The sequence below is a fragment of the Miniopterus natalensis genome, chromosome 6, assembly GCF_054644295.1.
Source record: "Miniopterus natalensis isolate mMinNat1 chromosome 6, mMinNat1.hap1, whole genome shotgun sequence".
Classification (NCBI taxonomy): Eukaryota; Metazoa; Chordata; class Mammalia; order Chiroptera; family Miniopteridae; genus Miniopterus; species Miniopterus natalensis.
In genome coordinates this window covers 66,377,777-66,402,008 of record NC_142086.1, presented here as the reverse complement: position 1 = coordinate 66,402,008, position 24,232 = coordinate 66,377,777, and the positions used below count along the sequence as shown (strand labels likewise).

Genomic DNA, 24,232 nt, shown 5'->3' with positions numbered 1-24,232 from the left:
ATTTAATTCCTATACATTGACATTTAGAAAGGATGTGAGGAAGTTTGTGTGTCTGGCATTGTGGCTAAGAATAAATAAATAAATGAATAAGAGAAGTTGTCTGGATCTCTTTCCATGTATCATAGTTATTTTTTAGGCCTTGTTAAAACCTCTATAACTGGCTTAAATTGAAATAACCGTATTCTCAAACATTAAGCATTATATTTAAGCAGCAAAAAATATGTTCATAATTAGACCCCCACCAGACAATTTATTATATGAAAATACCACTGTTCACATTCAACCCTGTGTGTACATATATAAACACAGAGATACAATTATGATCATAAAAATTCAAATACTATCGCTTACATAAATGAGAAGTAGAAAACAAAATTTTCAACAAAATTGAAATGATTAAAGAAATTATAGATCAAACCTGATGGAGTACGGAGCAACTGCTAACTGATCATTTTGAAGTTTGTAGCAATATGCAGGGATTTATTTTTTTTTTTTGCCTTAGTAAAGAAAGAAAACAAAATTATGTCTATCTTCTGTTTATAACCATGAAAAAAAATGATAATTTGCACATGGACAAAGACTTAAAAGGATCATAGAAAATGTAAAGGGTTTGTTTTTTCCCCCTTTCTGAATCAGTTAACAGTATTTGTGTAATCAAAAGCAAAAACTCCTCTGGCATGCACTGTGAAATTGAGTCGAAACACTGTAGGTTGCTCCATCCTAAGTGAAATGGGTGCTGCGGCCATGGAGTGAGTCCAAGGACGTGGAGTTTTCAAGTGAGCACTGACTTCTCACTTTGTACCATGGAAGAAAGTTCAGAACAACAAGTAGGAGAAAACCCAACTCCTTACGGGCCAAGGGCTATCCCTAATGTCATCTCAAAACAATAGAAACATGCTCGACATTTCATGTATCTGGTAGGGCATCAAGGCCCCAAACATCGTATCTTTAAATCACTGGATCCCAAAGGGAAACTAAAATTGCATGAGAAGGGAAAATACCACACAGTGGGAAAAATAACCATTTTTGTAAGTCTTTATTTTTTAGTTGCTCCTCCCATAGTAATGCACTGAAAGGCATAACAGTTTATATTGTACAAAGCATTTGAAGAAAGTACCTCAACTTGCCGATTATTTCAAAATGAGATTACAAACAAAAAGAAAACAAATCTGGTTCCTCAATAAAGGGCAAAATAACCAAATACAGTCTGTTATTTACGTCTCTCTTTTAACATAAGGTCTGGAACACTTTCATTTTACAAATAGGATTAACATGAACATAACATCGCACAAGCTTGCAGACAACCAGCATAAAATATGGGTACAGTTTTTAATCAGAAGAATCATGCTTTCATGAAAGAAATTATAATCGTTTATACAATTGAATCGATTTCAGTATTACAAAAACTAAGTTGCATCTATTCGTATTTAGCTCATTAAGAAAGGAAAACAAAACAACAACAACAAAAGGAATGTTAAGAAAAGCCAAACACCATGGGGCACTCCGTACACAGGTCAAGTCACCTTGGTCCTTTGAAATTCGGAAAGGGGAGTGCCTGGGACTTCAGAAAGTAGTGGCTGACTGGAACAGTGCTATTTTAATCAACAAACGATAGTTTGCCAACAAATAAATACATGATACACGCAACACACAAAAAAATTAAACATTAAGAAAACAGTGACATGATTGTCTAAAATAAAGATGTTGTTACAAGGATTTGGCAAACATTTATTAGTGTAGTGGTACAGTGATACTGGTGATGGACAGGTTACTTCACTGACTTAACCTCTTTGAGCATTGAACATCCATAGTTTACAATATACACATACCCTTTTCCCCTAAGTTTAAACAATGTACTTAAGAAGGCAAAAGTTAATGGGAAACAAGTACTCCCTGTTATCAGTTTCTATAATAATTGAGTGTGCATTTCATCCAACTACTTCCATCTTCAAAGGGTTAAATTACATAAAACTTTAACAAAGAAAAAAAAATTAAATCTGTAATTAAAAGCAACTGTTCCCAATCATGTGTCAGGTGATCTTGTACAAAAAAAGAATTCCGATTCTATGGAGTGTTCGTTCATATCCAGGCTGCCATCTCAACCGCCCTCCTCACCCCCACTCTCTCGGGCAGGGTGAGCTGGAAGATGCCTTTTCCCCAGCAAGTTTTTCATTTTCATTGAATCACTCTAAGTCGCATCAATCCTCCAGAAGTCAGCAGCTGCCTTTGCTGTGCAAAACAAAATATCGAGAATAAATAGTTTCTTTTTTCTTTCTTTCTTTTGCTTTCTTTCTTTTATTAATCATTCAGTTTAAGGTCACCAGACTTTAAATGAGTGACCCTTCGGGTTTCTAAGGCATTCTGCTCAGCAGTCTTTTAAATAGTCCTACATGAAAGAGCCATGCTATTGCTGGACTTGGTCCCACTCTGGTCAACCTTGGGAATGTCATACGTGGCTCATGGACTGGATGGCACTGGATTCGGCGGCAGCCCTTGCCATGCTGTGCCACACGTTGGAAGAACTGTGGGATGTGGAATGGAGAGACTCCTTCTCAGACAATGACAACATCATAGCATATGCCTGGGATAAAAAGGAGAGACTTGGTCAATGGCAAAAACATCACTTTTAATTTGAAGAACATTATTGGTGAATGTTAGAAACAGAAGGGCTTCTGAGTAGAAGCGTCACTCGTGGGTGTGTTTGGGAAAGCGTGGAACATTTTTTTGTGTGTGTTATAATAACATGGAGTTACTGCTGGCCTTCAGTGCCTAGGGACCGAAACAGTGATAGGATCTACGTAACAAAACATTAAATTATCCTACTTCAAATTTCAATAGTGCCTCCATTAAGAAACAGGAGTCATCCCCCCCCGACCATAAATTATTCATATATCCACTGTTCACGCACATGTTGAACTCACCAAAAATATCACTGTGTGGTTATGACGGAAATTGCAAATATGAATAAGATATAGATCTGCCTTGACAGCATTTGGTCTAGTAGAAGAGACAGCCCATGGACTCCTGCACTTTATAACTGAGAGCACTGAAGGTGAAATGACTTGCCCAAGGTCACTCAACTAGTTAGTGAAGGAGGCATAATTAAAACTTCTTCTGCCCAACTTTTAATTCAGTGTTCTTTTTCCAGTTCTCTTTCATGCTTGAAATGTTCAATGCTGATGCCCAAAGACCTTGAAAGTTGAGGCAGAACAAGTCAGTTCTATCAAAAAATAAGACAAAACACAGACCCAACAGCCCTCTGACCCTCGTGTGCTCCAGTGCAGTAGGTGCACGGAGGTGCTCGATGAGGAAGTGCTCTTTCTTCCCTGTTATCATGTCAAATTCTAAATAACTGTTCAGCGAATCTCCCACTTGCTGCCAAGTAAAATATTCAAATGAAATGTTTGGTCTTGACTTGGGAGTGAACTTTTCACTGTTGATTTGCTATTGTTGGTCTCATCCATTGCTAAACTTGCTTGTCAAAATGCTGCTGAAGTGGAATCATTAAAGTCCTGCCAAAGACATTCCACTGTCTGTAAACAAAGACAAAATGCCTCTGTTGTGAAGCAGAATTTCATCTCTGGGAGTCATGCTGAGACATGTGGCTGGTCTGTGGTTTCTTCCTAATCATGGCATTCAGTTAGAAAATCTGCCCTTGCAGGCTGGTTTTGATTTGCTGGGTCATCACTCTAAATGTACACATTTGACTCTTATGTATGCAATTTGCCTTCTGGACCTCTACAAAATCTCAGCAGATATATAACAAATGTTTCTTAAGCTTCTACTCTATTCCAGGCACTGTGCTAGGTTCCAGGGAATCGAGGATAAATAACATAAGGTCCCTGTCCTTTGTATAAAGTATGGGGGAAATGAACATTGAAATTAAACTATCTATTCTAATTATGCACCCACTTTTAGAGAGCAAGGTAAAAAGTATTATGAAATGGTTTTTGACAAAACCCATTCCAATATTTAGAAAGCTGAAAGAGAGTGCAGAGGAAATTTTGGAATCCTGAGTTTTAATCCTGGCTTCTAACCTCAACTAGCTGTGTGAACTTTGACAAGTTGCTTAATCTTTCAGCGTCACTTTCCTCATATAAAATGGGGATAATCATAACAAAAACTTGCCTCCAAGGACCTTGGAGGGGTCACAAGCACTAACTTACGTAAAGTGCTTAGTTCAGTGTACCTAACATAAACAGTACCTACAACCATGAGATTCACTTGTTAGGATAAGGTTTTTCAGAGATGATTCCAGGTAGAATGTAGCCCCTGTTGTGTTGGCCAACTATTTTGGACTCGATCACTATGAAAATCACAGAGTAAATATATGAATGTTCTGAGGAAAGAATCTGAAGCTACTCATATTATAGAAAATGACAATGTCTACCTTTCGGTAATCAAAGGAACTAAATATTTTCAGGCACAAGGGTCAGTTTCTAGCACATAACTTAAAGTTAGTAACAGTCAAATAAAGAAATAAAGAGTCTAATGAAAGAAAGTCAGTTTATAAAGAGGCCTGACCATTTTCCAACCGATATATATGACATTATCAAATGACAATAAAAATACAAGCCAAGATTGCAAAATGCTATTATTTCTTGTGATGGTAATTGTTAGCTCATCTGGGCGGGGACTTTATGTTAAAAATGCTGGTACTAAAATATATCATACCAATTATCTCTAGGTTTTCAGGCCCTTCTGCTTTTTGAAATTCATTTTGGATAGTTTAAAGAGTTTTTAGGTATTGTGCCTTATAATGAAAAGTATTTTTGTGCAATAATTTTTAATAATTAAAAAAAAGAAAAGAGAACCAGGATCCCCCAGTATCTCTAATCAACTAAGAAGGAAGAACAGCAAATGCACGGTTTAAACAAACACTGGCCACCTCTTGTGGTTGCCTCTAAGTGAAAAAGAGATGTCTACTCTAGCTAGTTTACTTTTAACGTTAGACACTGAACAATTATTTTGTATCCCCATTGACTCATAGAGTAGGAAGGGATCTTAGATATCTTCTCCACTCACCCCACTTTACAGTGAGGAGATGGTACCTACAGTCATGATGAGATGTTCTCAAGTTCATGGGGTCTGGAAACTCCAGAGTTGAGGCTGGCTGCTTTTACTTCAATTCAGAAAGGACATTTATTTTGCCTGTTACTATAAATGATATCTTAGAGTTTTTACAGAATTGATTGATATATAAAAATTTATATTATCCCATTGGCAAAATATTTCCCCCACCTTGGTTGAGAATTTGCTCTAAAGACTAGTCCAAATCATGTTAGCCAAATAGAAAATTATTTCCAAAAGTGTAAGTTGATATGGTCACATGGTTTGATATATCAAGCCACTTCCAAAATGGACTAATGAATCAAACAATTAGACCAAAGTCACTAACAAATATGGTAATAACAGGAAGTTTATTTTTTTTAAATTGACCTGAATAAACAACCTGGTTGAGTGCAGATATCATGCAGACAGTACTGACTTCCTTTTTTTTGTGATAAAAGAACTGAGGCTCTTTTAATTGGTATTTATGGATCATTAAATGGATTTATTTTAGTTACCATAGTGCTGATAGAATGCTGTAGACCCCAATGAACTTGGGCACCATTCATTCATTCATTCATTCAACAAAAAGTAATACATTTTATTTCCAGATCTGCCTTCAGGTTGCTGCAGATGTTTGGCAACTCACTTCATCTCTGATTTTCTGTTTACTCCTAAATTCTATAATTAAATGACTTGTAAATTAACTATATATAGTAAGGGACAAAAAATAGAGGACAGAATTCACTTGCTAAAAATCTTAAAATGTAATTAGGTTGACAAAAATTATAGACACAAAGCAATTAGAAAATAATATATAAGCAGGTGCAAGCAAACATTATGGACTATCAATATAGGGGTAAGGGACCTGCAACATAAAGGAGCCATTATTAGAGGACAGGGTTGGTCACAGGGTTGCTGTGCAGAATGCAGCCATATTAATTGCTGTATTGGTTAACTATTCTGGATTCGGTCATAGGAAGTAAAGATGTGAACATTCTGAGGAGAGCACCTGGACCTGTTCGGATCCTAGAATACTGCAAACATAGAATAGCTGCCTTCTGGCGTCAAAGGCACAATGTCACCGTGATGCTATACTGCCGGAAAACATATACCTGTGATTTGGACTTTCTGTGTAACGGCTGTTTAAGTTCCTCTGGCACATGGGAGGTACTAAAAGAAGAGAGCTCAGCTTCAGTGTATTGGTTATCTTCCATTTTCCTCACTTTGAGGCTATCTGTGAAGTGCCTTATATGATCTAGAGCAGAAAGTCCAATTTTGTATTCTTCCTCTTTATACCTAAAATGAACCAATGGGAAAGCACAGAGGATTTTTTTTTCTTTTTCAGTTTGTTATGCAACCAAATCACTTTTCATTTGACTCTATACAGTTGTCGAATGTCATATTATATTTGCAGTATAAAGGAGCATGCATCAATTATTGGGTGCTTTAAAAGGTTCATAAATATTGTATCTTAAAATAGATTTCTTTCAAGATTTTTCATAACTAAAGCAAGCATATATTTGAGGTAAAGAGGTAAAGTTAATGACATGTGAAATCAGCAATGCAGCGGAGACAGAATTTATACGTTTATCATTTCCATTTAAAAAAGTCAGTTATGATAATATTTAGTTAGCACCCACTGTCCATATGAAAATATAATATTCCCATCAATTTAACTATTTGGTTAAGTTTTCCATTTAAAAATCGATCGTTTATATAGATTACATATATATCAAGTGAAGTGAAACTTATCTCAACAATATTTAAGCAATAACACACCAGATTATTGAATGAATCAGATAATGTTGAAATCTTTATTTTTCTTTAAGTTTATTAGGCAGAGTCTAAATAAATGATTGTGTACTTGTGTAATCTCCATTCACCCTTCCTACCTCAGGCTAATCAGAATTCCACAAACACCGATATATTCATATGCTTGTGGGTTATGTCAGTGGCCATCTCATGTTCATCTACTTAAACTTAACCCATGGTGTACGCTTTGCTAATTCAAATTCAGTTTTTATGATTTATTACTCACATTGCTTATCACCTGAAATATTGCTCTAATGGGAGAACAGAGCTGGAGGAATTATAACCACGTGCATCTCCTCTTGCTATAATTTACTAATGTCACCCGGGGGCACCTACCTCATTGGGGATGTCTTGCAAGTCATCTCCAGGGTGCTGGTTTCTTCATAGTCCTCCTCAGGGTTTCCTTCATGTAAGTTACTTGTCACTGGCTCCTTTCCTGTTTTCCCGGGGAGATCATTGTCCTCGTCTTCCTCATCTAACAACACCTCATCTTCTGCTTCTTCATCATCCAGTAAGTCGGAATTCTGACTGGTCACCAAAGTCTTCTCATCCTTAAAGTGACTGCCATTCATCCTTTCAAAAGCATGAGAAAGACGTCCAGTTACTGGTTTCATGTTGAAACACACATCTAGCTTCCTTGCTGTGTCTTCCTAATGACAGCAGTTTAGGTGTTTAACACTTCCATATAGTAATCTTTTATTGTTTATGCTTTCCCGCAACCATGGGAAAATAATGTAACCCCACAAATAAGAGCAAAATAATTGGGTGATTACTCAGATGATCGATGGAGCCCCCAGCAGAACTGGAAAAACAATCTCAGTCTCCTATTCCTTATCAGGCCTTGGCCTGATAAATGATATTGTTATATACGATATAAAAAGCACACAAATGTTTTCTCTATGTAATGTTACCAAATCGCCATGTAAGTACCCACCATTTAAAATAATAGACTTCTGAAACACTCATATCCCCGAGCACCACTGACAAAAGGTTCAACACACACGCCTGAAGTGAATCTAAGAGTTCAGAAAAATGTTAAGGTAGCTGCCGAGGACCAACCAGTACTAGACATTTCTAGGTGACATTGGTGGTACATGCCTCTTAGACGTCTACTCAAACTTAAAAGTGACTGAGGGCTCATTTCTTTGTACCACTTTCAAATTATCCTTGAAGGCCTGAATGTAAAAATGTTCCTTTATCCCATGATAACATTGGGGTAGGAAATAATCTAAAAATATAATTGTACAAATACCTTTTGAAGCTTACTTAGCAAGCATGTCAAATATAATGATAAAAAGGAAGACTATTATATTTAAAAAGTCATTTGTAATATTTTAGTTTGTGGTTAGAAGAATTGCAATTCTTCAAAAGTTTAATTAAAAAAAGAGTTGAATTACATAGACATCCTAATTTAATACACTTGAGAGCATTTATGAAACTAGGATAAATTTTTCCAGCTTTAAAGTAAAATATGTGTAAATTAAAGTTAATTTCATGGTGAGATTTAAAAGTTGAAATTAAGTTACAAAATAATTATAAATATTTTGAACCAGAGAATATCTTCTCCTAACCATCGCCTTTTAAAGATATATGACCAGGGAAGTTAAGACACTTGCTCAAGTTCAGAAAGCTTGTTAGAGATTAAACCATCATAGGCATCAAGGTGTCCTGATTCCCAGGCCATTCAAAATCTTTCCATTTTGTCTTGCTTCTTTACTTATTTACTAATTCAAAAAACTTGCTGAGTCTGTTACATTATTATTATAGTCATGTACAATTTTCACATTTAATGTAATTATTTTTCAGATTAAGGAAAATCCGGTACCAGTGATAAAACCATCAACTTCCCACATTTAGAAAAAAATGAGAGCATTTACTATTTAGATTTCCCAGGGTAAAAAATAAGTAAATAAAACAATCTTGGGTGTGACAGATGCACATAGTAGAAATCTATTTAACCAGCAAAAGTTATATCATCATTAAGTTTTGTACAAACAATCTCTTAACCTCTTTTATCAAAGACTGATGAAACATGTTTTGCACAGGCATAAATTGTTAGTTTCCAGTTACACTGCCAACTTGCTAGCTTAAATGGATCGAAATTGCTATTTAAAAAATGAAAGAAAAAGTAAAAGAACAAAAGAGTGCATGGATGAAAACCAAAAGTAACAAAGCCAACATGATTAAGAAAACCTATTTGTTAATTATGCTTTCAAATGTGGCAACTTATGGGGGATAAATTATTCATCAAAAGTAGTCTGATAGGAGATGAGGGGGGAAAAGTTAGATGACTCAATCTTCTTACTTCTGTGCTGTTTAGACATGTTGAAGCCAGATGTTGCAGCTATAAGGTTCACAAATCTCCAATTAAGGGCTAGAAAATCTGAATAGGCAGCTCAGAACCCAAATGATGTTTTTTGTCTAATATTTCTTATTTGCATCATGTAAATATCATTATCAAAATATAAAATTGTTATCTTTCTTACTTGTTATTACTACTTTGTACTTCTGATTATCTGCCTCATCTCTCTCTCTCTCTCTCTCTCTCTCTCACACACACACACACACACACACACACACAAATGGTGAACAGAGGAAAAGATACATCCAATTGCACTTCTTAGAGGCTGGAAAGGGGCCACATCATAGCAGATCTCCCCTTTTTTCCTTTGATACACTTTTAAACAAGTTGAAGGACAGAAGTGGTCATATATTTTTATGTTTTTGGGGGGAAATAATGTTTATTTGAAGTTTACCTTAATGGAAAAGTTGTCTGAAATAATTAACTTTGACTTCGAATAGCATCAAAAATAGAGAACACTAACAATAATACTTGAGTGATGAAAAATATGGTACTTTTGCTAATTCCATATTACTTTAAAATTTACAATGTAGCATCCTAATTTAATAAGCCATTGGATAGTCATGTTTAGAAAATCTAGTTCTTGATATCATATATTTAATTATAACTTACAGATAAGAAAAATCCAGTAGTTTTGGTAAAATAATGTTTCATTACCATCACATAAAATGTAAAACACCAGGTAAGTGTTATTATTAGCAGCATTAAAAGTTTCCTTTATGAATTAAGCCATATGTGCTTGATGTTGATGATGACAAGAGGGATCTGGTGCATCAGGCAACTAAAAATAGGGATGATCATACCCACTGAAACAAACATGCCAAAATTATATGAGCTTCCATGGACAGCATATAAGGCAGTGACAGAATCTTAGTAAGAAATCATCAATGGTTCTTAAAAAGGTATGTGTATGACACTCAATGGGTATTTTACATATAAACATATACAGATATATAAATATATATATAGATATATACAGTCATACATATAGTCATATAATATAGTTATATATTATCTGTAATATATACAACATATGATATATAAGAGTAACCACTGTTGACCAGTGATTCAAATGAATCCCTGTGGTGTTATTTCCTTCTACTTGGCAATTTTTGATAAAATATTCTAATTAGCAATCAAGAGAAGCAGAGTAGACTGGTGGTAAAAGCCTGGGCTCTGGAACCATATAGCCCAGGTTGAATCCCACTTATCACTTAAGTGAACTCTGGCAAGTTTTTTAACCTCTGATATTTTCATTCCTTCAAAGATAAAATTACATAAAAATGGTTGCTATCTCATGGGGTTACTAAAACAATTAAATGAATCAATACATGTAAAGTGCTTAGAAGAACATTTAGTATTTAATTTCTAAATAAATACCAGCCTCTGGTGGTAGAAGTAATGCAGCGTCACAAAAGTCAACACAGTAAACGCATCTGAAAACAGGTTCATTTCAGAAATCACCGAGATTCAAAACCAGCTTTACCTCTCCTCTGTGTTCCTGGGAGACTGGCTGCTGTGGTTGCTATTCCCAATGAAATTTCTAATTTCTGTGAAGTAAGCATCTTCTTTGTCATCGAGAATTGCACCTGTACTTTCCAGTTCAGAATGAGGCGACGATGTTGCCGTACCTGAGGGAAGAGAAGGCCTTGTGTGAGAAAGACTACTCATGGCAACTCATTCTGAATTGCATTCCTTCTTCATTTGATCAGTGTTGTTTCCTAAAATGGGATCTTTTAAATATTAATAATGGTAACTTTAGGAGGTCAAAGCTGTCCTAATTTATCACAGTACACATGCCAATGAAAGTCCCTTGGGGAATATTTTGAACCACTGGAATCCTGAGGTACAGTCTCCCAAAGACGTTATTTCTCCCACTAGTTCCTCTTCCCACTCTGACACGGGAATGCTTTTGTGCAGTGAGGAGAGAGGGTGAGGCAAAGCACAGGGAGGTCTTAAATGGATTCTGCCAGAAGAAACTACACCCAGTCCTGGTTGCAGAGAATATGCAGTTATTGCTCCTGTGCTAAAGTATGTTACCAAAACACTGAAAATGTGCTGAAAATTCTGCATTCTGACTTGGTGGGCTGAGCCATGGGTAGACTGTGTATGTAAGAAGACAATATTGGATGGCCTTCAGCTTCTTTACCTAAAAAAATTAGAATTGTAATACCTGGTAAAGCTTGCATAAAACTTACACTTATAAACACTTTATATGTAGTCGGGCTCTACACTAAAGTACAGTTCATGCTGTTTATCTTACCCACAAAATATCTATAATTTGACAATTCATCATAATAGTCTAGATGACAAAACCAAAAGGTTAAAAATTCCCTCAGCTTAATAAATTTATAATCTGGGTCAACAAATAAGTATTCAACTTTGACATATTACATTTTTAGTGTATCTATCTTATTTCTGAAATAATTTTAACTAGAACATTTTAATAATATACTGTAAGGGTGCACAGTATTAGACTGTATAGTCAGTTTTGTATATTGGATTAAACTGTTTCTAAAATCTGATATTTTTAAACCATGATCATTAGATATTTGGCTTTGAGGGAAATGAATAGTATATAGCTCTAATTAGTAGGTCATTCAAGATCATAAGTTATGTGCCTGTACAGTGAAGGAAGAATTCATAAAAAATACAATCTTTAAGTAAAGATTTATGCTTTGTATAAATCCAACTTTTTTCTTTGCTTAAAATCTCTTTTCCTGAATTCCACGCTCACCCCCCTCCTCCCACTCCCAGGTCACTTTCTTAATTCTCTTGAAACAAACTGTGGTTGTACAGGTTGGCTCCATACCCGTATGCCAGCAGGTAAATATTAGTTAATGCTTGTTATCTAACTACTAGAAGCTAAAGGCAAGAAAACCCACCATCTCTTCTGCTAACTACATGCTGACAGGTCTGGGTTGAGGGAATTTTTTTTGCCACTTTCAATTCTACATCAGAATTGTGATTAAAACCATACACCACTGTCATTTGCTATGGGTTACTGTGATCATGTCCAAAATCTTCTATCACTAATCTCTAAAAAAGTTACCCTAGAGAGGTTGTCTAAATTCCAGACCTGCTGCAAGAGCAGTCACGGTTCCTAGGTCAATATTCAGAACGTGGTGTCCTGGTGCTGCCCTCCGGAAATCCTCCCACTCCTGGGGCACATTCTGTGCCAACAGGTAGAAAGGCTGTTCCCTGCAATTCAGGAAATCTTGATTTATAAGTCTCCTGTGAGTCTGAGTCATGCTCCTCTTTGAGATTGCCCATTAAGAAGAACCCAAGAGAAGAAAAAATAATTCAAATAAGGCTCTCAGTTGTATATTATTCAACAATCACATCATTCGATTATCTCAAGAAAAGCATGCTACACATTTTCACAGCAGGATCTGGTTTAGAGTCAACGCGGATGGAATGAGAGAAGCAAGATTATCTTTTAAAATAATAATAATAAAAAAAGCCACCGTCTCCTCATGACACAACTGATTACCTACCAGACATGTTCCCATTCTCGTGTTTCTTTAGGTGCCTGTCTAAGTTGGTTTGTTGACCAAAACACCTATCACACAAGTGACATTTAAAGGGCTTCTCCTTATTGTGGATGTTGCGAACATGCCGCTGCAAGTTAGAAGATATGCTAAATGATCTGTCACAGTATTTGCATCTGAAAAAGAAACACGGAGAAAATTTGCAGGCAGATCAAAAGATATTTCTTAAGACCAGTAAACCCTATATCCAGAATTATCACCTATAAAACATTTGAGAGAAAAGGCACAGGCACAAACACTGTTCATACAGTCAACATTTCAATTCCAGCAGACTGATTGCGTTAAAAATTTTCACGACTTTATGTAAAACGATAATAAAATACTGGTGATCTCATGGCTCTTAAGTTTATTAGGTTAATCAGTTCTAACATTTTAAGTAAACTTCATAAAATAAGAAATATTAGTTCTGTTTTGTTGTCTTCTGAGTACAATTAAATCCTTTTCAAACAAACATAAAACAAATTAACAAATTCTTCAAATAAAATGAAAAGATCATTTTAATTAAAAAGCTGTCTAATTAAATAATTTCTTAGTAAATTCACTTTCTCGATGGCTAATCCTAAAGGAAATTCCTTTCTCTTCTCCAAAAATCTTTCCAAACTTTTAAAACCGAAAAAGTGTGAATAGTTCAGCTTCATACCAAAGATGCTGATTTTTTAATCTGTAGTGATTAGGATCCCCCAGATCCTTTCCTCTGTTAACTTTTAAACTGTTACAAAAGAAAATAAGAGTGCCACTACACTCTCTCTTTGGAATCAAAACAAAGGTCTCCCTTCATTAACCTCCCCTCTCTACTCCCCCAATTTTCCACTTTTATTTTTGTTAGAGTCTGAACCAGGCAGTTCTGAACCAGGTCAGTTTTTCAGGAAAGCACTTCGTATTCATTAGCTAATATTTTGAAGCTTTCCTTCAGACACGAAATGAAAATGTAACCCCCCTCCCACCCAGCTCTTATCGTTGAGGAGAAAGAGTGGTAATTGATGGGGAATTCTTTAGCATCTAAAGTAAAGACTGCATTATTTGTTTATGTATTTTTATATGTATGTAGCTTGAAAGAAAAATATCGAGTTTCTCCAGATAACTTTTAAGTGAAAATTTTTAACTTAGCAGCCAGAAAATTCTTCACTCATTCTTCCATGTGTGAAGGGCCCTTCTCCTCCCACTTCTGAACGCAGACTCAGTGGCTCAAGTGCTCTCCATCAAAAATCACCCCATTCCGCTCCAAGTGTTTGGGCCTGTACGGCTGTCTCTAGGTGATGCCAGAAGTCTAGTTAGTTCAGTGGGGAAAATAAATCTGTGAAACTAGTTATTTTGGCATGGTATCAATAAACCAACTCAAGGACTGATTTAATTTTCCCCCTTAAAAAACTATTCTGGCATCATGATGTTCCTCAGCCTTCCTCACTTATAATATTAATTTAAAAATGTGTGAAACCCCACATTGATAGTAGTTGTAATATTTTAGCCTCTGCTTTTGAAAAAAATATATATACATAGGGTTAGGCAAAAATAGGTCGACAGTTGTTCATATGAAAAATAATACAATGATTAATACATAATTGTACAAGAATAAACTCCATTTTGCGTACTCACAACTGTAAAGCTATTTTTGCCCCACCATATATATATATATGGAGTCTTGGCCTTCTCTATATAATAACTCTATTGACTTCCAAGGCTCACCGCAATGAGAACCACGGTTCAACAAGCACAACTGTGTTGCACTAAGCAGAATAACCTAGGAAATACTGATAGAGAAAACTTATACTTCCATAAACACTTTAGAAACATTTCCACTTAAAGCATTTTCTACACAAATTGTAAGGAAGAGAGATTTTGTCTTTGACATGCTTCCAAATTTCTGCCTGTATGAAAAGAGGCTTTTCCAAATCTAATAAACATCATCTACTCTAATATAAATAAAATTGGCTAATAAGGATAGTAATTATCTGTTACTTTGTATCTTTCCTTTGTTAGTGTCTTGGCCAAAAGGTTGAGTGCTCTTAAATGAAAAAAATTATTTCATTCTACTCAAATAAATTAGTAGATGGTTAAAAGCCAAAGTTTCAGAAATACTTAAAATGAACACACAGCACAATCATGAGCAGTGCACTATTAAGAATTTGAATGTAAACAAGGGTCACGGGAGCCTTTGGGGTCATGGTATGAGATAAAAACCCTGACATGAGAGCTCCAGGCCTGGGTTTTAATTCTGGATCTATCGGTGCCAAACTTTATAGAAGGCAGTTAGCATCTGTGCATCTGCATTTGTTCATTTGTAAAATGGAGGAGCTGGGTAAATAATTAAGATCTCTAGCTATGCTAATATTTTGGTTTGTGTTTTTAAAAATACACAGAAGATAACAGCCACAGATATGAGGTAGAATAACACCACTGAGTAGAGGTATAAAGACAGAGTAAAATATCATAGTTGACTACCAGACCCTTGGCTACAACAAAATATAAGTGTGGAAATCTTTCACTTGAGCAGAATTCCTGGGACCTAAAATTTTCTCAAAAAGGGAAAGCACTTAAAACTTTCCATTTTTATATCTCTCTGAGACCAATTAAAGCAAGGGTATCCTATCACATATAAAGTATAAATAATCACTTACAATAAATCATTTATAAAACATGTAGGAAAGCAAAGAATCTCAGAAAACACTTCATTATTTTCTGTCTAAGTTCCTCTAGTTTTCTCCTAAAATTTCCATTATCTTCAAATAAGCATTGGTCTGCCCCCTTTTTTTATTCTTGCATGTAAAAAGTCTTTGAAACCTAATAAATAATTTATTTATTTTAATGGAAAAAGTGAGCATTCAGACAAAAATAATTTTACACATATGCAATACATAAGAATTTCAAAGCAGAATGAAATTACAATATCACTTAAGATAAACAACATTCATTCTCTGAAGAAATATTTATGAGTACCTAATACTATGTGCAAAGCATTACGCATTAAACAATGTAGATTATATTTTAAAACTGGAAGGGAGAATGCTGATTACTTTCATTCTTTAGTAAACAATAATATTAAAATTAGACATGTGCTCCATGTGTCATGTGGCTGATTTTGACATTTAACAGAATAAGCTAAGAGGTAATCTAGAAATTGTCGGTGGAATTGCCCCTCTTCCTATAAGATACTCTGTTTTATCTATGCTACCCCTAGTCCCACAATTTCTTTCCTCCCAGGTTTAAGGTTCATTCCTTTAACCTCCTAATGAGACCTGTGGACATTAACTCAACTCTGCTGGGGAAGCAAAGAGATAGACCAGTTGCAAGCTCCTAGCAGAGATTTAAGGTTTGGAAAAGGCGGCTGCAATGTTGTGATTATTGTCAATTAAAATAGCACTAATTATTGAGAAAAGAGAGAACTAAGATAATTTTTAAATGTTTAACTTTCCTTAAGCACTTATTCTGTATTAGACATTGATAGGACTTTTAAACTGATCTAAGAAGCTTTGATTAAAGAAATAGGACTCTTTTAATTTTTATCCTAGCCATTAATTAATTCTTCTTTGACTCAGAATTAAACAGACATACATTCAGACATGCCTCAGAGTAGTTTCCTTTAAAACTGTGACAATGAGTCCACTTTGATTATTACAACATGTATCAAGATATTTAGTAAAAATCATTGTCAAACCTGTAAGGCTGCTCTCCTGTGTGAGTTCTCAAGTGCCGTGTTAGGTTCGCAGACCTTGGAAAAATCTTGCCACAGTATCTGTTATGAAAAAGATGTTTATAAGAGAAAGTCAGCACAATTGATTTTATTTCACTCAAGCCGCATAGAAGCCAGATGCTTATTCCCGATTTAATTAATCTTGCATGGAACTCACATGTCTTTGGTATTTAAAATTTGCAACAAAGCCATTCTACTGATATAAATAACTCTGCAAACGAAGGCTGCGCTGTGAGATCTGGTTGAATTTGGTCATGCATAAGCAGGCAGTTTACGAAAATAGACTTTAGTTTTGATGACCCCCATACGCCTCTTTTATTAACTCTGTATCTTTATATTCACAAAACTGAACCAGACAAGGGGATAAAAAAATGACAAGAGTCTGTGATTCTGGGTTGATGTAAACAGATTTCAAATGTTTCAACTCACTTTCCATGTTAACCACAGTGACAACTCTCTGTACAATGAGCGGTATGAGAGCGGACAAGATTCTAAGACCTCATCCATCAAGGCATGTTCCTGTGAAATCTTTTCTGGAAACAGTGACATATTTTGCAAAGAGCAGATAAATTGATTTGCCTGAGTCAGATGCCACAAATTTCTGAAGACAATGCAGAAATTATAAGCATAATGCATTTAAACAAAATAAAACAGAAACAAAGAGCAAGCTTTACTGTACTACTGATGAGTAACAAGAAACTTATTAACTAGCTTTCTTCACTTATCGACCTTAATCCGTCCTTCATTAATGGCCTTACTCTTCAATGCCACGACAATTAATAAATGTATGCTTGAGGACAGTAGTATTATAGTTTGGGATGAAAATAATTAACTGTGAAAGAAAATTCATAAATATCAAAGTGAAACAAGTAGATAGTATTTGGACTGTTTCCAACCTCATTTATCACAACCAAATGGCCTGTGTTAAAATTCTCATTTAATAATAATTTTTTAAAACCACTATTTTTATATCTCACTAAATAAAGAGTACTTTGAAGTGCCTGAGATCTATCATGGTCGCTATTAATCATCCAATCAAGAATAATTTCCAAAACAAACAGCAGGGCCTTTGAAATGAGAGGGGGGATTTCGGCGAAGCGGGCCATAATTAGCTTCGCAGTTACCTGCAGGTATAGCGCTCCTTGCCTTTCCTCAGGAGGTTCTCTGGCAGGGCGTTGGGGGGCGCTCTGAAGTTGAACATCGAGGGAACGGACTGCAGAAGTTCGCTGGCCTCGGGTTTCAGCGCACTGAAGCTCTCCAGCTTCTCTGCCATGTTCTCGATCGCTGACATCTGAAAGGCAAAAGCACAAAACCATGAAGGACCCGTCTGACATCTTTTCTTCTGCAGTAATCCCCGGCAAACCATGAACATCACTGATAAAAAAGGAAGCGCCAAGTCTGCTGAATGAAACGGTCTGTAGAGAGAGGTTGTAGTGTCCCGGTATTAAACAAACAATGAGGATTTATTGATTTTGGAAATAATAAACATTATAACGCTCATAAAATGCCGGGTATCCTTTTTCATAAGGCCTTGGTTGGACCATTTTATAATAATCCGATGTACAATTGAGCAATGAAATATATGAGAGATAATAAAGCTAAATTAGATTTTTATTAAATTAAGTGAGAGCACTGGTATTACGTTATGGATACCGACAGTAAACTGGAAGTTATAGGGAAAGGTCCTATAGGCCTGCCTAGTTAATAAAAACCATAGGAAGCATGGAGTCCCATGAAAAGAACTCACAGCCTGAAAAACATCAAATGTTCCAAAGTTACTGCTTAAGCCAAATGTGTACAACACAGAAAGAAAAATTAAATGGGTAAGAGGTGTTCTGCCTCAGACTGTTTACTAATATCTGGACATGCTAAAGTTTAAGTGGGATCATACACAAAGAACTTTGATTAATTTGTTCTGGACAAAGACTGAGTGGGAAGTACAGCTCATAGTATTATAACTTCATACAATATAAAGGCGTGGGTGTCATAAGAGGAGCAATTAGTGAACCACACTCAGAGGAATATTCTTGAAGAAAACCTATACTGCCTAATTCTACCTCTCGAACAGCTTAACTTACTTTGCTTATAATCTTCAAGCTTTTGTCCACCTGCACATGTATCTTACAGAGTCACAATCAGAGGGTGGCTTGGACTTTTAAAGTTACTTGATCCTTAATGTCCATAGTTAGAGGGACTATCCCCTTTCCTTCAACACTCTCAAAATGTTAAGTTTCCTCAGTGCTTACATTTTATTTGGAAGCTGCTTACTACTGAATTTTTAAGTAGAAAAAGCAAACTCTCAGGCCGTCTTGTTAAATCAACTCTCCCATTATTTATTTGGTTCTCAGGGCACTATGCCACTGGAGAGCTCAGAGAGCTGTTAAAAAGGTGTTTGCACTCTATATGCACTCTGTATGTTTCTCAGCGAGCTGGGGTGGTAGACCAGAAGACTCCAGGCAAGGATTAAAAGTGGTAACAACTGCACAGTCAAGCAACTGTTCAATCCAAGAGGATGATTCTTTTGCTGATGAGATGGGAGGACAGAGTCGGAGGCCTAACTTTTAAGCTCAGGTTAAAAATAAAAGGCAACACTTCTTACTCAAGAGGAAAATTAACGAAATAATTCATTCCGTGGACACACAGCTGGACAGAACACCACTGACTTCTTAAAGTAGAGCAAAAGCTTCACAGAATGGCCTGAGCATGAGTCTCTTCTTACAAAGGGAATCTTTTATGCTCGATTCTTCAAATGACTATTCATGTTGCAGTTAGCTCTCTGTCTTTCCCCTTTATCCTGGAACCTGCCCTCTCATTTCATGCCGGGACTCCTAATGCTAGCTACAAATTGCAACGTACAGGGTACCACTGCCAATTTGCCAAATGTCTTTCATCAAACACGGTACAAAAAAATCTCAGAGGAAAGTCAAGATACATTTACTTGTCAGACGACAAATGTGAACGCATTGGGAGGCAGTAGGGGCTATAAGCTCAGGGGTTTGATTCATAATCACTCAGCTGCTAAAACATTCTCCACAGATGCAAGCAGACAGCACATTTGTCACTATGAAGGATTTTGACATGTACTGATCACAGGGCAGAGATATGGAATGATGCTGCTGCTCAGGGAGGCTGGCGGAAACCCCATCCCTGCAGAATATGGTCATTATGCCCCTCTAGCCAGAGTATTAGCATTTTCATATTACTTGGGATTTTATTTATTAAAAATCAATCCAGAAATATTTTATGATACTATTTTATTTGCATTTATTCCTTCTAATTGTTCCTTGTAGGAAATCATTTTGATATTCCACCCTCCATGGAATAAATTGTCTGAGTAAAAAATGACCCCTAGCCTTCAAGCTGATTAGCAGTAACAAGCCAGGGTGAGGGTCATGATCGCATATATTTATTGGGCAGAATAGTAAGTGCATGGGTGATGATTATAAATGTTTTATTTATGTACATTTAATATGTGAGTAAAGTTTCATTATCTAGCAGTTTTAAATCATTTGAGTGTCCGCTCTGCTGACACACTCAGATTCCTGTGGCAATACATCTTATAGAAACACTTTTCCTTTTATATGGAAAATAGCTTACTCATGACTATTATTATTCTCAGCTTTCATCTCTAGCTCATATAAACTACAAGTCCTTCAAGTTATTTAAGAGCAATTGGCTGTTGAGAAATGTGTCTTGCTTTAGTAGCTGCTAATAGCCCCTTTTGAAGAAAGACCACTGTGATTACTTTACCTCAAACTGTTTCGATTTGGGAAAACCATCCAGAAACAAGAAAATATATTATAGGCTTGATGACTAAATAATGACATTTTTAAAGATAATAGGGGTTACCCAAGTGCCTCTGGTATAAGTCACCCCTACCTTGGGCTTCTGGTGTAGAAAAAAAGAGGGTTACATCGCAGTGGAGAAATGGGAGAAAAGATGGGAAGTGAGCTGAGGGTAGCTACTGACACCACACACACACCCCCCCACCACCACTTTCTGTCCAGCTAGCTATAACTGCGCAACATCAAAGCTGTCCCTGAAGCCTTCCTTTCATTTCTGTAAGATTTGTTCTCATAGCACTAGACTTCCACTAAAAAGAATAAATTTCCCCATTAGAACGAATAGAAGTGACTTAAACATTTGCCAGTTGGATAGTTTAGCAGTTATGTGACCAACCTCAGCCCTAGTGTCAATATCTTGAATTAAGGTGTTGGATTAAGATGAGCTTTATCTAGTGTGTGGGTCAACACCCCAACTTCCTTTGGCTATCTAGTCTGACTCATAGGATGTTCCTCTTGAAATAACATTCATTTTACAGAAGTGGTAAGTTTTTACATTTATTTAAAGTCTGACTCGATATTTTAAAAAGATGAATTGGAATAAATGGAACAGAATCTAGCTATATACTTTTTTTTCCATTATGAAAAATCCAATGAAGAGGGTAATGTGTACTACTACGAATAGGAAATTTGCTAAGAATGGGGAAAATAAAGAAGAAAAAGATCATGTATTTTAGAAATGTATTGCTTTGTGTCCTATTAATGTCATAGGCTAATCTCTAATCAGTAAATGACAGGGTTTTTTTATGGAACAGTAATTTTTATTTATATATATAATAGTTGTTGATGGTATCTGCAGCCAGATGTCAGGAAGAGGAAGTCATTTCACCCCCTTCTAGTCCCCAAGAGGCTATTAACTTTATAGTGACGCAAACTAATATTTAGACACAACTCCCTAGCTTTAACCAAAAAAAAAAAAAAAAAATGTAGCTATATCTCTACTCAAGTAAAGTTAGTATTTTTAAAAACATTTCAGCAGGCAAGATATCATCAACTGGGCCCTAAGCACTTAGCTTAACATTTATTATCTGGCAGCCAATAATTGATGACATGAAGTTTCTCATTAAAACTATTAAAGTGACAATCTGATTAAATGAAATGATATGTCCAATGGCACCGTAAATTATGTGACCTAATGTTTCACAAATTAGATTACACATGACTTTATCATAAAATAACTAACTTTTCATGAATAACTTATGATGGGAAAGTTTGTAGATTTGGTAGTTTTCTATATTTATTCACTTGATAATCTTGAGAAGTCTCAAAATTATGGCCATTTGGGAGGGGGAAGTAAATATTCATATTTTATCGTTATGTCACTCCATGTATCACATTCAGCAATCTTGATTATGAAATCACTTAGAGTTTTTTACCACTAAAAAGTAAAATCATGTATACTTAACATTTCCCACCAATAATCCATGTTTTATAATACACATATAAATCATAGCTCTGAAAAACCTATGAATCAATGGAATGAATGTTTCCAAAGAATTGCTATGGTAGTTGCTATATCATTGTATTATCAGCAAATGGAGTCTAACTTAAAATCTGAAAATGGCTTTGGAAGTTGGTAGAACCACTGGCCATTTATGTAGGGGATAGCACCTTATGCTTGAGACAGCTACCAACACAGCCACTGGAAAGTAATACTCTACCCTAGAAAGTGGGGACCATGAGGCAGGAGACCCAGGACATTCCTCTACCAGGAAAGGCAGATGAAGAACACTGGGAACATAGGCCAGGAAAATCAAAGAGCAACCCCATTTACTACCCAACTATCCCCTTTGCCTAAGGGTGTCTCTCTCTCTCTTATACTTTTGAAATAAATGAAGTTAATCTTTAAAAGTCTATCAAGATGAAAAAAAATCGTAATTCATCACATATTCCACAGAAGAAAAAAGTGGAGGAATTTCTGGTAAAGGAAAACCAACATCGGGTAGAGGAAATAGGCAAGTGCTAAAGTGCTCCAACTTAAAATAATTTATTTATAATTACACGTGGTGACCAAAGGAAAAATGAACTATATTCCAAAATTTTACACATGCCTCAAAATTAGTATATTTTGAGTAAAGAAGAAAATGAAGAAGTAAAAGTACATACACTTAGGGGAACTTTTGACATACACATTATTTATATATATATTTCCATTGACCCAAGGTTTATTTGAGAGTGAAAACTAAATAAGCACTATTTTTTATCTTGAATAAAAAATAAAGCTGTCCCCCAGTATCATTAACTGACAACTGACTATATCTGGAAACAGTAACTGAAAGCTAAGGAAGTGAGAGATCCAATGCTAAAAGATCCATTCACTAGCTAGACATGGATTTTTAAACATTTAGTCTTATTTCTCCATATGGCTAGAACCAAGTTCTGCCCTGGGATATACGGATGTAAATTCCGTCAGCTTGTATCTCCCCGTAAGTGCCAGTTTTATCCTTTGGAAGCCTTTATCAAAAGCATCTTAAACATACTGATATAGGCTCCCCCAAACAATGGTTATTTCCACATAGCGACCCATCTCAACACCTCTTTTAATAACACGCTCCCATGTGCTCAAAAAGAGTTCTGCATCAAGGTATAATTATGTGGAATGGGTCAGATTTATAGAATAAACTTCTTTCTGTAAACAATGTATAGCACACTAAATGCCCAATTATAACTGAAAATATTTTGCAGCTTCACAAGCTGAAAAACTATCTTCTGAAGCCATATCACTGAATGGAGAGGGCCTTAGAATTTGTTAAGTCTGTAAAGCAAATTAGAATTTAAGTTGTTTTCCTTTTAATGTTATATTATTTTAGTCAAAAATATAAGCAGGAAACTTACCCAAGTTCTCTGATCAGGCAGTTGGAACTGGGAGCAAAATTGAAACAAAAACAAAAAATTACTTCTGTATCGGTATCTTGACTATAATCTATCTTTTGAGAAATTAACATTTATACTAACTTAGTAATTTTTGCTTATCATGTAACTATACCTTGAGTAAAAGCCGTGGGCATAAAAATTAAATATTTTTATAACATTGCTGAGTTTCCTCTATTTATGTAAATTAAATTTTAGAATCATTTATAAACCAGTATGTTTTTTTCCCCCAAGAAAGCTAAACACTACCTACTACCAACTCTTAAATTACAAAGTAGAGACTTTTTATTTGTTTTCACTCATTGCAAAACAAGATTTCTAAATTTTACTTAAATAACTAAAAACAAGCAATTTCCTGAAAAAATATAGCCTCTTTTATTTTTATAATGTTAATAACAAAGAAAACAAGATATTTACTCAAATGTAAATCACTGAGTTACAAAATGTAATGTACTCTCAGAAGCACACTGCTTGATTTTTATTAGCATGGGACTCAGATCATCAGTAGTCAGAACACCTTAAAGGACTACAAAATCTAGTTATTTATGATAATTTATGACAAGAATCACTGGAGAACACTTGAGTGACTTAGAAGCTTCTCCGGGAAACACAAATGTTATACCCTTAAAAATATGTTTGCTTGGTTAAACAGGCTAAATCTTGCTATCATAAGTTTTGGTATCTTTAATAAGGAAGACACATAGTTTTTAAGGATGAAAGATTTATCCCGAAAGAAATACAACAATAAGAAACAATTGTTGAAAGCAAAGTAAAAGATGAAGGGCAGAAGACTTAAGTGACTTCATATCAATATATAAATGATAACTTAGAAAAGAATAATTTTTTCCCAGTTCCTTGGAATGCAGTAACAGGATAATCAGATACTTTGTAAGAAAGAAAATAAAAATGAATGAATAAAAACAGAAATAGAAGTAAAACAGAATCTCTGCTGCAGATGTACACAAAGCCAAACATCTAACATAAAATGCATATTTTATAACTAATAGTAAAAGTATAGGAAAATCAAACCAAGGACTATTAGCCAGTTTTACAA

At 35.4% G+C, this 24,232-nt stretch overlaps 1 protein-coding gene across 10 annotated transcripts in view; it reads right to left on the bottom strand.

Annotated features, from left to right (window-relative positions):
- Positions 1 to 1,021: 1,021 nt before the first annotated feature.
- The window catches only part of MECOM (MDS1 and EVI1 complex locus), a 519,304-nt gene continuing 496,093 nt past the window's right edge, over positions 1,022 to 24,232 (bottom strand). For 6 of the 10 annotated variants that reach the window (XM_016215706.2, XM_016215707.2, XM_016215712.2 and 3 more), the window contains 8 exons: positions 23,143 to 23,169; positions 17,590 to 17,756; positions 16,430 to 16,507; positions 12,724 to 12,893; positions 10,713 to 10,857; positions 7,201 to 7,437; positions 6,165 to 6,348; positions 1,022 to 2,581 (listed from right to left, as the gene is read on the bottom strand). In XM_016215706.2, coding sequence (XP_016071192.2) covers positions 2,447 to 2,581; positions 6,165 to 6,348; positions 7,201 to 7,437; positions 10,713 to 10,857; positions 12,724 to 12,893; positions 16,430 to 16,507; positions 17,590 to 17,756; positions 23,143 to 23,169 — 1,143 coding nt within the window. In that variant the 3' untranslated portion in view covers positions 1,022 to 2,446. The remainder of the gene's footprint in view (positions 2,582 to 6,164; positions 6,349 to 7,200; positions 7,438 to 10,712; positions 10,858 to 12,723; positions 12,894 to 16,429; positions 16,508 to 17,589; positions 17,757 to 23,142; positions 23,170 to 24,232) is intronic. The other 4 variants (XM_016215705.2, XM_016215708.2, XM_087818333.1 and 1 more) reach the window with 2 other exon arrangements.